The following is a 15,067-nucleotide window of genomic DNA, read 5'->3' as shown; positions in this document are numbered from 1 at the left end:
CAGCAAAATGAGTAAGAAACAGATCAGATGTCTTTGGAAAGTTTCTTTGCAAAGGAGAAAAGGCCCAGAGAAGAGACAGGAGAATGAATTTATCCCGGACCGGTAGGTGAGTCCCACATTACAAGCCGCTCTGCGTAACATGCGGCGACCGACTGTTAATGAGGCAATGAAGCTTCAAGCTGCTTTGCCACATAGAGACCAAGCAGGCTGTGGATATAAGCAACACTTCGGGTGTCATTGTCTCTCATTACTCCCAGATGGGACCTTCTGGTTGCAGAGAAACAAGCTCAGGGCTCGTTAGTCATTATCGTGAGTTAAAATTTTCAAGAAAGTAAAATGTTCATTTTTGTGGCGCTTCTGTTATTTTGAAGGGATATATAAAAGTTAACAATAGCGAACAGAGTGAGAGCATTGCGCTGTGGTCGAGAGGAGAGGAGTAGAGCTTGTGAGTCTTAATTCTGGTTTAAACGGAAAGATTTAAGAATGTCGGCCGATTCTCCAAACCTCTGTGACCACAGAGCTGATAAAGTCCAACANAAGATTTAAGAATGTCGGCCGATTCTCCAAACCTCTGTGACCACAGAGCTGATAAAGTCCAACAGGTTYGATCGGTTCGTGTGTCCAAGGCAGGAGCAACACGAAGCGATTCCAGTCACAAACATCCCGATTCCAGAGGATAATCCAGTAAAACCCCCAACATAGCAGGAATTTAGAAGAACCAAACACGGATAATGATGTAGAAGCAATAGTGATAGTTTGTGGAATCATTTTAAGAGATAAAAGACGTAAAAAAAGAAAAGGCGGTGGATGAAAGACGACGGGAGCAGCCGCTCTATTTGCTGCACTATGATTTGGAGGTGACTGTGTTTTTCATAGTTAACATTTTTAACTGAATAAACATAATACTGACATTTACATATAATAATAAACATTTCCACATATCATCTCCGATATCCACCGGACTCTCAGTTGCGTGATATGTCAGCTGTTTGGGATTCCCCTCTGCTCTGACGTCACCGCGCTTTCTGATTGGCTCCCTGTCACATTCAGCAGGTTGTATTCTCGTTCCCAGTCAGGGAAAAACCCACAGGCTGCGATAAAAGGGCCAAGACAATCCAAATTGGGCAGAACCCTTATCTGACTTTTCATCCCCTGCCCCTCTTCGGGGCCGCATCAAAATTTCCAAGTCTTGACGGTCCGCGGTAATAAAAAGGTTTGGGACCACTGATTTAACACATGCTAGTTGCAGACACGAAGGATCAGCACTTTTACTGTTACAGTTACCGTTCAGAAACTAATCAGTTCTGTTAAATCTAATCTTGGCAACTTTCAACCGTAATAAATGTGATATTCAATTGACCTGTTATGACTCAGATTTTGGCTGTCCGCCCCTCTGCTGCTGCTGCATTGTTGTGGAAAACCTGGAGCGGCAGAGATATCTGAGGCTTATATGTTTTATGTTTACTGGTTTAAAAAAAACAAAAAAATCTTTGGGGTTGTGGCTTATAGTCCAGTGGCTCATAGTTCGGAAAATACGGACTATAAACCTTCCTGGATTTTTTCTGTGAAGAACTCAGAGAGAGTTATTTGATTGTGCTTTCTGGAAAAGAAAACATTTTTACATTTAGGCACTCATACAATCATCACACTTTTTCTGTTACAAACTGACTCCGGCCCCCCACCGGAGAAGGGAGAAGTAATGTGGCCCTCACAGGAAAAAGTTTGGGGACCCCTGTTTTACAGCATCAACTATGGAGCAGCTTCAAAGGAAAGGTTTCTGCAGTGTGGGACCATTTTGATCTTATATTGGAAAATAAATTTGTTTTCATTTCGTTTCAACCGGTTCTTGTCAGTTTCTACTTGATCTATCTGAATCCAAATTCAGTTGAAATTGACTCTTAGTTTACTTTCATATCATGCAGGTTAAGTGTTGCATGTTTCACTAATCTGTCTTATTTAAATAAATCCACCATTTCAATGTTGAGGCATTATGAAGCCAAGCATGAGAATGAAGTCTCAGATATGCAGCCATTCTACAAATGACTCAGTTGCTTTTTATAAATTATTTCATATACAGTGAACCCTCACTATAACGTGGTTCACTTTTCACGGTTTCGCTGCTTCGCAGATTTTTTTGTGCAGTTTTTTTTCCACAGTGTTCTGCGTCCTGATTGACCATATGATTGTTAAAACAGTCTCTGCGCTTCTTCTCTACCTTAGTGCCAATAAAGTTACGGTATTTAATACAGATTGGCCATTCAGGAGACGGAAACTGAAACTTTGAATGCCAGCTAGATAAAAACTGTGGCCAGAGGCAGCAGAACCCGACCGGAGGCTCGCTTGACGAGATCCATCGCTCTGCCGTAGATACAGCTGTGAATCTCGCAGGGCAGATTGGAGGAGATGCTGTAATTGTCAAGGTTTGGTGGGTGGAAGTGGTGAGGAGAAACGCTGAGACCCAGGTTATAGATGAAGATGATTTTAATAATGAATAAACTCCGGACAGTCCAAACACAGGCAGCACGGCAGGAGAACTAGCACACGGCTAACACCGGTAGCAACTGATGCGGGACTGGACACGGAAGCTGATGCCGACTTAGGACTTACAGTTCTACTAAGACGACTACTAAAGTTTAACCGACTCAGGACTTAACAGTTCTACTGAATGTCTAACTGACACTAAGAACAGGACAAAACGACGTGCAACTAAGGATGACTGACGTCTGTCGATAGACAAGGATCCGACGAAGAACACAGACAACAGGTAAGACTAAATACACATGGGGTAATCAAGGGAAGGAGACACACCTGGGAGACAATCAACGGGGGAAGAGCAGAGACAAGACTCACAGGGAACAGGATCACAGAAACTCAAAAATAAACACACAGAAACACGGATCACGACAGTAATGACATGACTCCGGATCACATTAATGCCCGATTGATGCACACGCACATCCGCTGATCTAAAAACAGGTTTTGTTATTTTGCTTCAATGTAGAGTATTTATTTATGCTATGTAATAACTGTAAAAAACTAAAGGCAACTACTTCACGGATTTCGCCCACGGGTTATTTTTGGAACGCAACCACTAAGAAAAACAAGGGTTCTCTGTAAATGTAGTGTTTACTTCATTTTGATAAGTTTTGTCAAAAAAGCGTAACAGACTAAATTTCAAAATGTTGTAAAAACTTTTTTTTAAATAAAAATTTGTGGGGGAAAAAACATTCCTTGCATCCTCATTCCAAACACATTCACTTAAATTTCCCTTTATGGTTCATGTTCACATTATTTATTGACTGTATATTAAATATATTTTCAATTTAACTGAAGATATGACATAATACAACATATAATATTCAATAAAATACAAAGGCTTAAATCTTATTGTATAGACTAGGTCATCAAATCACTACGATGCCTGTAGGAATTTTTAATGTCCAGCAGGTGTCACTATTGAGTGGCACAGTATCGACAGAATCAACAGTTTTGCTGTGTCGAAACGATACATGACGCCTCATGTACCCATCACTAGCCTCAACTATTCTTCCTCATTGTAAAAACCAAGCCGCAAAAGGCCGCCTTGTTACATGATGTAGAGCACTTTGAAATGCCTTGCTGCTGAAATGTGCTATACAAATAAAATTCGATTTTTGATTGATAATAGCCTTGAGTTTCTGCAATGTTCTCCTCTCTGCCACTGTTGCCAGAGGCAGAGTGTCAGCCAGCCACTGAACTCCGTGGTTGGCTCAGTGGGTGTGCCGACCACTATGGGCAAAGCCCAGGGCGTTATCTTTTTGGGGATGGCATGAGACCTCCGCGGACTGTAACACAGAGATGGAAGCAAAGCAGAACAAAGAGTTTGAATTGATAATAATATTGGTTAAATTTATTTCAGCTCTAAATATTTAATATCTAGGTGTTTTTATGGGAATGTGGATCTTTCAGATCAATCTGAGAAACAATTTTGATCAGATTTCAGATTTTATTGTGACATGTTGCGTGAGTTTATGTTCCTCTCAGTGTTTTTGGATAAGGGGAATTTACCCTTCAAATTCTTTTTGATGGATTTGAGATTGAACAAGGAAAATTTTTAATAAACCTGATGCATTTTCTTGCATAACCATTAATAAGTAGTTAATAAGTCAAGAGTAAATGATCTACCTTTTATAAGAGCAGATAAGTATTTTATAGAACTTATCTGTTTTCAGATACTAGACATACACAAGGCACATTATCCTTATTCATTGTCTGGATTGCCATCAGATTTATATTGTGACACTATGAAAGAACAATTAAAGCACTAATTTATATAAGTGTATTAATAATGTTATCAGAAGTCTGACTGGTGAGATGTTTTTTGATGCAGGGATGAATTGGATCATCTGTACTGGAAAGCTGAATGTCTTTTTATTCTGCTAAACCAAAGTTAGGAACAGGATGACATTTCTTTAGAGGGTCAGTGGGACTCACTGAAGTCCTGAGAGCAAAGTCGGACAGAGGGGGAGATAGAGGCTGGGGCCACAGAGGTGAAGGTGACGCCGGCTCTGCTGGACATAACAGAGTGAGCCAACACATAAGCTTGGAGGTCAACACTGGGACTGACAGGATAATCTGGAAGGCCATCGTTACAGGTGAACAAGACAGGGTCACAGGAGAACAATCACACACAGAACATACAGACTCAGAAAATGCACATGTGGGTTTTGGTTAATTTCTATGAAGGCAAGCTTCTGTGGAAGCAGAAATCATCCCTAAAAGTTAAGCATGGTTCTAGAACAGGAAGACTTTCAAAGTAAATAAACAATAAGCCTGTGTTTGGTCATTGGGTGTGGTTATTTCTGTGTTTTCTTTAGATTATCTGCTCCTTAATTTGCTCCAGTTCCTGATCAATTTCACAGGAAATACATTTCTTTGTGTCCCAATACAAGCAGCCATCTGCCACGAGCAACTGGGGTTTGAGAAGATAGAGCAGAGACATGAAAAAAGTACAGAGGTTGTTGGCAGCAGTTAGGAGGTGCATAAACCTGCTAACATATTAAGATCATGAACCATTTAAACAACTGTTAGAAACTGAGCATATTTTTTTCCTTGCAGGCTATACACAGAATCAGTTGTTGGCGTCATCAGCAGAGAGAAACTGATGATCCTGCACAATTTGTTTGTCAAGATGGCTGCATTGCCAGCAGAGAAGGTGATCCCATAATGTATGTAAAATGTTTACTTAGATTTAGACAGTCACCTTCCGTTGTTCAGTTTTCTGGTGTGAACAGCATGATAGTTCACTCAGTCATTCCTCTTTCTTTAAAGCTACAGCTTAAGACAGCAAAGCAAACAAACAAAAAAAAAACCCAATAGTTTCTGCTCTTGCAGAAACTCTTCCTGCCTCCACAGACGTTCTGTTTCTAGCAATGTTCATTGTCTGGGCCTCTGCCTCTGTAGGTGTTGATTTATAGTGTTCATGCACAACACATGGTAAGATTCAAGGATATTATGCAATTGGTATTGCATAGATAAAGGGGAATGGAATAATTATACAGTGCTGTGAAAAAATATTTACTCCTCTGCATATATTTTGTATTTTTGATTTGTGTTAAAGTTTAATCTTTCTGATAAGTAAAGAAATTTTAGTATTTAACAAAATAACCGGAGTAAATACAGAGTGTAGTCTATACATTTTAAGGAAAAACTAAATATTCAAATCACCCTGGGCAGTTGAAAAAGGGAAGTGTTTTATAATTAAATTGTGAACAAGTTTGATCACCACATTGTTTGAAAAGCTGAAGGTAATTTCACACACTGCTACAGATATATATAAGAAGAACAATAAAATATTTTAAGTACAAGCTGATTGACAAAAAGAAGGATCCAAAAAGTAACATCATCCGCAAATCTAAAGAAATGTAAGAACCAATGAGAAAAGCTGACAAATATCAGTCTGAATAGTTTTGCAAAGCCTATGTTAAGGCTTTGGGACTCAAGTGAAAGCAGTAACAGTTGTCCATAGAAATAGAATTGAATAGAGAACAGATTATACTTTGCTGATCCCCAAGGGGAAATTGCTTATTTGCTGACAAGCTACTCCATCTAAGGCAGTGGTCCCCAACCCCCTGTCCGTGGGTTGGGGATCACCCACGGCCCCGGACCAATTGATACGGGGCCGCACAAGAAATGGTGACATATTTCCGTTTTATGTATTATTTGAGTCTGGAGGATCTTTTATTTTGAAAATCCTTTAACCGGATTCCCTCGGTTACTTGCGCGCCAACACTGAGGCCACAAGCAGCAAAATGAGTAAGAAACAAATCAGATGTCTTTGGAAAGTTTCTTTGCGAAGGGGAAAAGGCCCAGAGAAGAGACAGGAGGATGGATTTATCCCAGACCGGTAGGTGAGTCCCACATTACAAGCCGCTCTGCRTAACATGCGGCGACCGGCTGCTAATGAGGCAATGAAGCTTCAAGCTGCTTCGCCACATAGAGACCAAGCAGGCTGTGGATATAAGCAACACTTTGGGTGTTATTATCTCTCATCACTCCCAGATGGAACCGTCTCGTTGCAGAGAAACAAGCTCAGGGCTCCGTTCGTCAGTATCGTGAGTTAAAGTTTTCACGAAAGTAAAATGTTCGTTTTTGTGGCACGTCTGTATCTTATTTTGAAGGGATATGTAAACGTTACCATAGCGACCAGAGTCAGAGTGTTTGGCCTGCGGTCGAGAGGAGATGAGTAGAGCTTGTGAGTCTTAAGTCTGGTTTAAATGGAAAGATTTAAGAATGTCGGCCGATTCTCCAAACCTCTGTGACCACAGAGCTGATAAAGTCCAACAAGTTTGATTGGTTCGTGTGTCCAAGGCAGGAGCAACACGAAGCGATTCCAGTCACAAATATTCCGATTCCAGAGGATAATCCAGTAAAACCCCCAACATAGTGGGAATTTAGAAGAACCAAACACGGATGACGATGTAGAAACAATAGTGATAGTTTGTGGACTCATTTGAACAAAAGACGTAACAAAAAGAAAAGGCGGTGGATAAAAGACAACGGGAGCAGCCGCTCTATTTGCTGCACTATGATTTGGAGGTGAATGTTTTTTTCATAGTTAACATTTTTAACTGAATAAACATAATAATGACCTTTAGATTTAATAATAAACATTTCCACATATCATCTCCCATATCCACCGGACTGTTCTTACGTCACCGCGCTTTTTGATTGGCTACCTGCCACATTCAGCAGGTCGTATTCTCGTTCCCAGACAGGAAAAAGCCCACAGGTTGCGATAAAAACTCCAAGACAACCCAAATTGGGTATATTCCATTCTCCTGTCTCTTCTTTTCCCTTTTCCCCTTCGCAAAGAAACTTTCCAAAGACATCTGATCTGTTTCTTACTCATTTTGCTGCTTGTGGCCTCAGTGTTGGCGCGCAAGTATCCGAGAGAATCCAGTTAAAGGATTTTCAAAATAAAAGATCTTCCAGACTCAAATAATACATAAAACGGAAATATTTCACTATTTCTTGCACGGCCCGGTACCAATTGGTCCACGGACCGGTACCGGTCCACAGACCGGGGGTTAGGGACCACTGATGTACTGTACAGACCAAAAATATGATCTGGGACATTTTGAAGATTCTTCTGCATGTATTATGGAAAGCTGTGTGTTGCTTGCGACAGAGAAAAACTTACTAACCTATGAAAGGAATGGAGGAGAGGGAATTAAAGGCATGGGCAAGGCTACCGTTAATTCTGCGGCTGGACCCAGTTTCTTGAGGGACAGGAATTGCTCTGGCTGCAGGGATCCAAGCAGATACTTCCGGTGATATGGTGGAAGAGGAGTTAGCCTGAAAGGGTGCCTGACAGTTAAACAGGGGCCTTTGCCTCAGGACCACCTCTTCAACGGTGGACACAGAGGAGATGACCTCTCTGTCATCCCTTAGCTGCTTCATCTTCTCCTCTAAAGTCAGAGGTGCAGGAGAAGACTGGAGATGGGAAAAGGCACCACTGTCTCTTCTGGTGCCAGACCCCCAGTTGAGGTGAGGGCCACTGTAAGCAGGCTCTCTGAAAGAGTGGGCCTGCTGGAGTAGATGGCCCCCTCTGTGGTAAAACGAGGGGCTGTAGCTTCTGTAGCCCACCACTTCCTCTTCTTCCAGCCGTCTTGTTTGAGGCTCCGCCACCTGCTGAGCTGACTGCATGTGGCCGAGTGACATGGTGGGGGTCACTGTAGTTTTATGTTCATGTCCTCCTGGAGCTTTCTGCTTCTTCTGTTCTCTTTTACATGTCATTTGGGAATTTGGTAAAGTCTGTTCATAATGTTGTGAGACCAGAGCCGAGGCCTCTGCCAGTGTTTCCACAGAGCGGCCATAATTGTGCTCATAGTCAGCATAGGCTGCCAGCAGACTCTCGGAGCATGATTTTCTAGCAGTACCCGATCCAGTGCCACAGCCCCCTAGCCAGTAGGACTCGTGCACAGCAGCTGCTGCTCGCTGATGATGGAGCAAAGTTTCTCTTCTGTGGTGTTCTGCAAAGTTTGTAGGGGTGGGTAAAAATCTGGGCCTTGGTGCCGAACCCAACTGCGGCTCGGCTAAATAGTCCTGAGATACACTTAAATGGCGGGGGGAAATGTGTTCTGCTGCCTCTGCTTGGCTGTAGTACCAGTCTGACAGAGCGTGGTGGTAGAGTGCATCACTGTCGGCACGGGAAGAGGCCTGCAGACTGCTCCTTCGAGGTAGAGGCAGCGTTGCAGAGGTGATGGCAGCATTATGGTTAGCAAAATGGAAGTCACATGCATTCAGGCTTGCATAATTGTAGCCCTGGCGTTGCCATGGTGGAGCAAAATGTCTGCTGGAATCCTCTGGAACTTGTGGTTGGCCAGAGGTGGAGGTAGAGGTAGCAGGGGTTTGGTTGTCCAGTTGTGAGACGGCACTTCTGCCATTGTGCGGCCAGTTATCCAGAGGACCAGGAGGGTTAGAAGTGGGGTGCTGCAGAGTGGAGTTCACACTGGAGTCCAGGGAACAGAGATGTGGAGGTTCTGGGAGGTTCTGGGTCTCACCTGAGTACAGTTTAACACCTTTGGAGTTGACATTCTGGGAGTACACCTGAGGAGGTGCAAGGAAAAGAACACAATGAAAACCATAAACAAGCATATTTCCTTTTTACTTCCTTTTAATTATTCTTGTTGTTCAACCAAAACTGGCTAAGCTCTTAAGGCCCCAACATACTTCATCTGAATGTCCAAATTGGCTCTCATTGATGCTGACGTGCAATGAAAATTGATCAAGCAAAATGTTCTCTGTGAGCATTCTGTTCACAGAGAACCATTCGCCTGCCAGACTCAACACCAGGCATGGATCGATCTACAACAGAGCTCTGTGCAAAGTGTTGTCTGATTGGTCAGAAGTTTGTTGCTGTGTTTTATGCAGAAATGTGATGGGACATATTTCGCATATTTCTCTTCAGTCTACTTCCACTATCTGGGTTTTAATTTTGAGGAACATTTATCCTCAATGTATGTGCAAAAACTGTTAAATGGCTACAAACTAGGGATGCTCTGATCAGGTTGTTTGCTGCCGATTCTGATACCGATCACCCACGAGGCCGATCTCTGCCAAACACCTGGATTGGCTGTTAATTTTTCGCTTTAAATGTAAATGCTACGAAGTGATCTGACAAAATTAAAACGTGATCTGGCAATAAATTCACCTAATTTAGACATAAACATGCAAAATACTTGCAGGGACAACACAGCAGCTACTCAGTCAAAAGGATAACTGAAAAACCTTCAATCAGTAAAATATTATTTAACAGTAATAATGTTCTCTGTTCCATAAATTATTAGTCAAGTAAATCTGCCTATATCAAATAATGTCAAGTAATAAAGGAGACATTAATTCAAAGTCAAATGCAGATTGCATTAAAATAAACAATCCTAAATTACTGAATCAAAACTTCCTGATAGCATGGCTATCTGAGTACTGCAGAAGAACACAAGGCGGAGGCAGAGGTGATCTAATGTTAGGACAGCAAAAGTTTTAATACATATCTAAAATCGTTTTGTTTAAGTTACATGCTGCAGCTTTAAGCAGCTGTTCGGTGTGAGAGTTCTGTGTCCGGTGGAGGTTGAGCGGAGCCCCATATGTGAAATATTATTACCAGTAGCGTGTATCGGCGGTCCAACAGCAAGAGCAGAACCAGCATTTTACACCGCCAGCTTGAAGACTTTAATTATTTTTAGGGTTATTTGTTTAGCTTTCTGTCCGTGATGCTAATGCGGGTGAGTGTTGGTAGTTGTTCGCTGCTTTACCTGCCGCTCCGGATGTCCTTTTGTTCCTGCTTTGAGTCTCGATATTGCCAAACTACGTCAAGTGCTTGTTTTATTAAATGCCATATTAGACTCGTGTCGATGTATTTTGACAGGCTTCAACCCCGAGGTAATTTACTGGCGCAAATTTCCCCATTAAGTTCTACAGGACAGGATTTGTTGCCGCGCGCTTCTCAGTGTGAAGGAAACAGTGACTCAGGCTGCGAAGTGAGATAAATGTGATCGGTCTTGGTGATTGGCAACAAGAGACAGTGACGGTGATCACCGTGACAGGTGGACGGAGCCTGGTGAAGCAAGGTTGGAGACCTTGTCCTGTTAGGCGACAGGGCCTGGATAATACCTGTGTTAAACGGACGGCGGAGTCCAGCGACGACAGGCGGCCTTTACTGGTGGCCGGATCGCGAAGCCACGTGTGCTGTACACGGTTTTTTATTTTATTTGTATAGATCTTTATTGAGAAACAGTAACGGTACAAACAAGACACAAATTGTCGTAAAATCTCCGCCACAATATACAAAGTCTATATGACACGCACATTTCTATTCTGGTTTTGGATAGATGTTATAAACTTGGCAGTATGTGAAAAACTAACTTCTGCAAAAAATCAAAATACAAGTTCTATGGTTCAGAAGGCCTCTGTGCAGCTTTTTGTATTGACAAATTTGGTAAATAAGATTAGGAAATTGTTATATTTGCAATATATTGGAAAAAAATTATGAACCAAATTACGTTTTTGGGATTTTTCTTTGCAGTTTTTAGCATTTTATTTAGTTGTTATGGATTAATAACATATACATTGTGAAAGACCTGGATTTAACGATTGTATTGATGTATTGGTTATTGAAATTCTCCAAATAATGGCTGTGCAGCATCCAAAAATGTAAAAAATAAGCTCATGCAAACCTTTATAATTCTAGTCCTAGAAGGACTTCCGTAACAAAAGTATGTTTTTATCTTTTTTCAAAAAATCTCTTTCTCTTTCTTACTGTTTATTCAATGTCACATGCTGTTTTTATTTTTTCTTTATGTAGAGCACCTTGAAATGCCTTGCTACTGAAATGTGCTATACAAATAAAATTAGATTGATTGATTGATCACCGATCATACAGTTTTTCACGAAAAGCGGCCGATTGTGATCGGTGGCCGATGGATCGGCACACCTCTACTACAAACTCCTGGATGGAAAATGTAACGTCATGAAGGAGGCTCTCTGCAGAAACGTCTGGAGCTCTCAGTAGCTGTTTCTTAAAAGCAAAATGGGACAGATGAGAAGGACTTCACTGCAGCAAACAGAAAGGGGCGGGACGGACCACTGTCAGCCTCATACCTTATCTGGAAATGGGACCATTGCACTCCGGAAGTGAAGGGGGCGCTATTTCCTGTATTCGCAGCCTCCCGATTTTATTTTCTTTTGAAATCTGTGATGTATCTTCACCTTAAGGAAGGATTTTCACGGGTTGCCACCCGTCCTGTCAGCATGTATTTAAAATTCTCTTTTATTTACTTCAGCGCATCTCACAGTTTTTTTTTAACAAATTTTGTAGCTTTCGGTGTACTTCTACATCTGCTTCTTAGTCGCATCTTTTCGGGCCTGCTACTGCCTCTAGCGGCTTGGCGGTGGCAACACAACTAGTATAATTACATTACTAAATCAGAATACCACGTCTTTATTATTTACTATTAATTCTGGCATTACTGGCAGTGAAAGATAAATCATCTTATAAAACACCGTATTTTTTAATTTTCTTAGCTAATTAAATGACATAAACAATACTTTCATACATTATATATAATATCTATATATCCATCAATCATAGGAGGAACAAAAGAAATAAGGAGACATAAAAAACACGATGATTTATAATAAAAATGCCATTTACAATGTATAAGTAAGAAATTTAATTGAAAAAAAGTCAATACCAAACAAATTAATTACCGTATTTTCCAGACTATAAGCCGCTACTTTTTTCCTACACTTCGAACAAGTGCAACAATAATGAAAATAATGGATGCAAGCTGCCATTGAAATCTAAAGAAGCAGAAGAAGAAAGGACCCATTTTCATTTAGCACATGCTAATAGCAGACAGTAAGGAGATTTTTCTCTTCAAACTCATACACCCTTATATTCAGTTCAGATTTTTCAACTCTAATAAATGTGATATTCAATTGACCTGTTATGACTCAAAATTTGGGTGTCCGCCCCCCTTTGCTGCTGCTGCATCGTTGTGGAAAACCTGGAGCAGCAGAGATATCTGCAGCTTATCGTCCAGTGCAGCTTATAAATGTCTGTTTACTGGGGGTTTTTTTGTTGTTTTTTTTTTTTATTTGGGGGGTGCAGCTTATAGTCCGGAAAATACGGTAGGTTAACAGAAGAATAACATTTCTGTTTGTAATACAGATACAAACAGAAATTCACATTTTTGTTTTTATGGTGCCATGTATAGTATTCTAAGAGACGTTTTGTTGGTAGAGTCTTATATATATGAAAAAATAAGATGAAACTATTTAGTCTATCAATGTTGAAATTTTCCTTCAACTCTAAAATAATAAATCACATTCATAGAATCACATTATCAACAATTTGTGAATAGAGCAAAACAATTAGCACGCTATAAGTAAAATGTTATTTAGTTTGGTTAAGAATTATTGAACCATCAATAAATGACATCTAATAGATGTTCTTAGTTCCTAAAGGAACACTTTAACACCTTCATGAGCTCAGAGGGTCAAACTGATAAATAATGAGGATGGATGATCTCTGCTAAAATATTTCTTGCCGTCTTTCATGTTCTTTCAGCAAACAGTTGAGACAGAGATGTTTTTGGTTTCACCACTGTTTACCTGCTGTTATACCTGCCATTCAAAGTATTCTTAAAAGATTGTCTGTTAATCTGCAGCTCATGTGACCAAACCAGCTGAGGAGATGCAAAATTAAAACTCGAGTTAAGATGTTGTTTTAACTTGAGTTAAGTTCAAACTCTAGTTAGAATGATAAGTTTTAACATTTTAACTCAACAACTTCTAGTTGTATGCAACTAGAAGTTGTTGTTTACACAACCTCAAGTTGGGTAATCCCAAGATAACTAGGTCTTCTTAAAAGATAGAGTCTATGAGAAAAGATCTTAAAGATATAGTCAATGTTTTCATCAAAGTTGATCTGACTGTCCAGGAATAAGACAAGGAATTTAAAATTTGCCACAGTTTCAACAGGTTGGCCATCAAGTGAAACTGGAATAACTTTCAGGTCTTGTTTATGTCATTTAATTAGCTCTACTTCCTTAAGAATATGGAAAGGTATGTTCTTTTGTGAGGAAATTTATCTTTTACTTTTCCAATAATGCCAGAATTAATAATAAATAATAAAGACTGTGTGGTATTCTGATTTAGTAATTCTATTAGTTGTGCTATCACCCCGACGCCAGTAGAGGGGGTGGCAGGCCCGAAAAGATGCGACCAAGGAGCAGATTTAGAAGTACACTGAAATCTACAGAATTTGTTAAAAAACTGCGAGCTGCGCTGAAGTAAATTAGAGAGAAATTCAAAAACATACTGAGAGTGAAACTCCTTCCTAAAGGTGAAGATATATGACAGATTTTAAAATAAAATAAAAACGTGAGACCCGGATGATATAGGAAATAGCGCCCCCTTCACTTCCGGAGTGCAATGGTCCCATTTTCAAAGAATGTATGAGACTGACAGCGGTCCGGCCTGCCCCTTTCTGTTTGCTGCAGCGAGGTGTACTTGGGACGTTGCCACCCGTCCTGTAAAATACGGAACTGTCCCGTAATTAGCTGTTAAATGTAGCGTTTTGATATGAGACGCGATTTGTTCCGTATTCTACAAATGTCTATGTACAATATTTAAGAAGTGGTCCCCCAGTACTTTATATAGAAGGCAGCCCCAGTCATTGTTTGACTCACGGTGTTGGTGTTGCGATATTGTGCCCAACTGCTTTCTGGGTAACACACACTAACCCGACACGCTGCCCCCGCACCCCTCTCCCACGCTTTACATATATGGGGACTGGTCCCTTATTTTAATTTCTGAAAGGTGGCAACCCTAGACAGAGGGGGAATCCCGGAAGGTAGGGGCGTGGCATACCTGTGGGAGGGGGGTCAGGTGACCTGGGCGGAGTATGAAAGGTGTGAGTGAATACACATCTGAAACCATGTGACCGCGCATCAACTGTTTGGCTTTTGATGAAGTGCGTGAGAATGTTTACTTCCCCAACTACCATCCATAAGACTGAACACATTACTCTATTCTTTAGGCAAAATGTATTAATTCTGATTTAATATGCCAACTGTAAAATGTGTTTTTGCTTAATGTTGAAGTTAAAGAATGATTATAATTTTGATTATCGGCAGTCTTTATTTACGGATTTTGGATAAGATAATCCTTTATTATAGCCAAACTCCCACAAGTGGAAAAATTAAGTTGTCATTGCAGAAAGTGGACAGTAAAAATAATAGCCACAGAAATTAATAAAGATAGAATAAAAACTGCACAGTGTAGAAAAAAAATAATTAAAAGGCATTCTTGTCACTTTTACTCCACTTTATCCAAACAGTTATGTTGTTAAACACACACTGACTATTGTTGAATTAATCCAGTTGTTCCTTCAGCTCTGCTAACTGATGGCTTCACCAGGGGTGAAAGTAGTTTTAAATTCTTGGGGGTACTATGACAAAAATAATCCATCCATCCATCCATCCATTTTCTTCCGCTTATCCGGGGTCGGGTCGCGGGGGCA

General features: G+C 40.6%; 1 protein-coding gene across 10 annotated transcripts in view; it reads right to left on the bottom strand.

The window, feature by feature from the left end:
* Positions 1-15,067, bottom strand: part of LOC103482112 (rho GTPase-activating protein 23-like) — a 126,896-nt gene that overhangs the window by 27,754 nt on the left and 84,075 nt on the right. For 9 of the 10 annotated variants that reach the window (XM_008438047.2, XM_008438050.2, XM_017310862.1 and 6 more), the window contains one exon: positions 7,686-9,090. In XM_008438047.2, coding sequence (XP_008436269.1) covers positions 7,686-9,090 — 1,405 coding nt within the window. The remainder of the gene's footprint in view (positions 1-7,685; positions 9,091-15,067) is intronic. The other variant, XM_017310860.1, reaches the window with a different exon arrangement.

Source organism: Poecilia reticulata, linkage group LG19 (assembly GCF_000633615.1).
Source record: "Poecilia reticulata strain Guanapo linkage group LG19, Guppy_female_1.0+MT, whole genome shotgun sequence".
NCBI classification, from domain to species: Eukaryota; Metazoa; Chordata; class Actinopteri; order Cyprinodontiformes; family Poeciliidae; genus Poecilia; species Poecilia reticulata.
Note: the sequence above shows the minus strand (reverse complement) of the source record. Positions and strands in the feature narration are given on the sequence as shown.